Below are 1915 nucleotides of genomic sequence, written 5' to 3' on the forward strand. Positions count from 1 at the left end.
AATTTGTCTCTGTACAGACACTATGAGGAGCTTCCTTTCATGTGCATCAAAGGGTGATTCTTGATTTTTTTATGGTGCCTTAGTTCTTTGTTGTCGCTTTCAATCCTCCTCTGTCAAAATCCAGGCTGGTTTGTTATCATTGAAAATGTCTTTTAAAAATCTTGCCAATTTGGAAAATTGCTGGAATTGGTTTGGATTGGTTGGGCAGACTCCCTTTTCACATGCTCTGTCTAAATATCATGGTGCCGACCCACTACAGCAGAGTTCTTAGCCAGTTTGCTTAGGTAGCCTACCCGCCCTTAGTTAGAGAGAACAACTCTTACAAAACTCAAGTTTCTGTGGACAGGGGTGGTTTCTGACAGAAACAAAGGTAGTTTTGTAGTGCCTGGTTCACCCCTGTTGATTCGAATACTCCTCCATCGACATCCGGACCCATCAATTTGTAAATTTCGCCAAAAATGAATAAAATTGAAAATCGCTGTAAATGGTTAGGATTGGTTTGCCAGCGCCCTCTTACTAACTCTCCGTCAAAATTTCACGTCGCAGACCCATTTTAAGCGAGTTACGCCCGTTTTTTTCGTACCGGCTCGCCTGCTAGGTAGGCAGCCCATTGTACGCTGCTCGCCAGATTCAAAAGACAACCCTGTCTGGACAGGGGTGGTTTCTGGCGGAACCAAAAGTAGTTTTGTGGTTCCCTGGTTCACCCCTGTCGGTTCGACTACTTTTCCGTCGAAATCCGGACCCACCCATTTTCGCTAAAAATGGGAAGGCTATAGCCTTTGTAAATTTGGCCAAAAATGAAAAAAAATAAAAATCGCTGGAAATGGCCGGGATTGGTTTGACAGCATCCTCTTTCAATCTCCCCGTCGTTATTTTAAGCCGTCGGGCCATTTCAAGTGAGTTACGCCTGTTTTTGTTGGACCGGCTCGCCTGCTAGGTAGGCAGCCCATCGTACGCTGCCCGCCAGATTCAAAAGACCATCCCTTAAAACTCAAGTTTCTGTGGACAGGGGTAGCCTTTGTAAATTTGGCCAAAAATGAAAAAAATAAAAATAGCTGGAAATGATTGGAATTGGTCTAGGAGAGTCGACTTTGACCACCTCTCTCGAAATTGCATGCTTCCTGCCTCTTTTGCATCCTGTTTCTTCGACTATAAAATTGCGTCTTTGGTTTGTTGCAGGAAGATTATCGGCCTGGAGGTGCACCTGACTTGGACATCAGCAAAGCAGCCTATGTGTCACCTGCTGTATGCTGAGTTGGAGTTGGAGCACACAGGAGGAGGAATCGCTCCTTTTTCTCATGATTGCAGTAATGAATCTGGTAAGTTTTGACTTTCAATGTGATGTTAACATAAAATACCAGTACATTTATGGTAGTCATGTTTGGTAAAAGTTTATTTTCGTATTGTTTCTATTTGGGGGTTACTCGTCATTTCTTTACTGCTTATTCTCATTCCATATTTACGGCTTATTACTTGTGCCTATAATATATAGTCGTGTTTTAATTTTAGTGCGGAACTGGAGGCAAATCATTGGTAATCTTTGACAGTAATGCAGCTATTTATTTCATTTGTATGGTACAGTCGTCGTAAAATAGGAAGTGATGCTGATTCTTGTCCAAAGGGATGTGCCTGGACTTGAAGCTGGCCACCTGTAACATAGAAAGTTCATACGATGAGCTGGCGCCACAGTGATACAGATGGACCAGAACACGTTTGTGTTGAACTCTGAGATAATTTGAATTTACTTGTATTTTTTCCATTCTTTTTCAGGTATTCAGATTCGCCCCAAGTCACCAGCAGAAACAAGCCGGCTACTTGAGGAAGACTTAAGCTTATAATGTTAGAAACAATAAAGAATTAAAATACTATCCAACATTTTACATGATTTCATTGACCTGATTCTACGCTGCAGTAA

General features: G+C 42.1%; 2 protein-coding genes and 1 long non-coding RNA gene across 7 annotated transcripts in view; 2 read left to right on the forward strand and 1 right to left on the reverse strand.

Annotated features, from left to right (window-relative positions):
- Positions 1–1915, forward strand: part of LOC113218135 (uncharacterized) — a 39495-nt gene that overhangs the window by 31751 nt on the left and 5829 nt on the right. The gene's annotated exons all lie outside the window — the stretch shown is intronic.
- On the forward strand, positions 1017–1868 carry LOC127748964 (uncharacterized). The gene is made up of 2 exons (XM_052265051.1): positions 1017–1319; positions 1771–1868. The coding sequence occupies exons 1-2, from the start codon at positions 1037–1039 to the stop codon at positions 1836–1838; spliced, it is 351 nt and encodes a 116-aa protein (XP_052121011.1). The 5' UTR covers positions 1017–1036; the 3' UTR covers positions 1839–1868.
- On the reverse strand, positions 1540–1891 carry LOC127748977 (uncharacterized). Its single transcript, XR_008010888.1, has 2 exons — positions 1746–1891; positions 1540–1649 (listed from the first exon to the last, which is right to left on the reverse strand). It is a non-coding gene; the product is annotated as an uncharacterized LOC127748977 (long non-coding RNA).

This window comes from Frankliniella occidentalis, unplaced genomic scaffold (assembly GCF_000697945.3).
Source record: "Frankliniella occidentalis isolate FOCC.00 unplaced genomic scaffold, Focc_3.1 Scaffold1, whole genome shotgun sequence".
Classification (NCBI taxonomy): domain Eukaryota; kingdom Metazoa; phylum Arthropoda; class Insecta; order Thysanoptera; family Thripidae; genus Frankliniella; species Frankliniella occidentalis.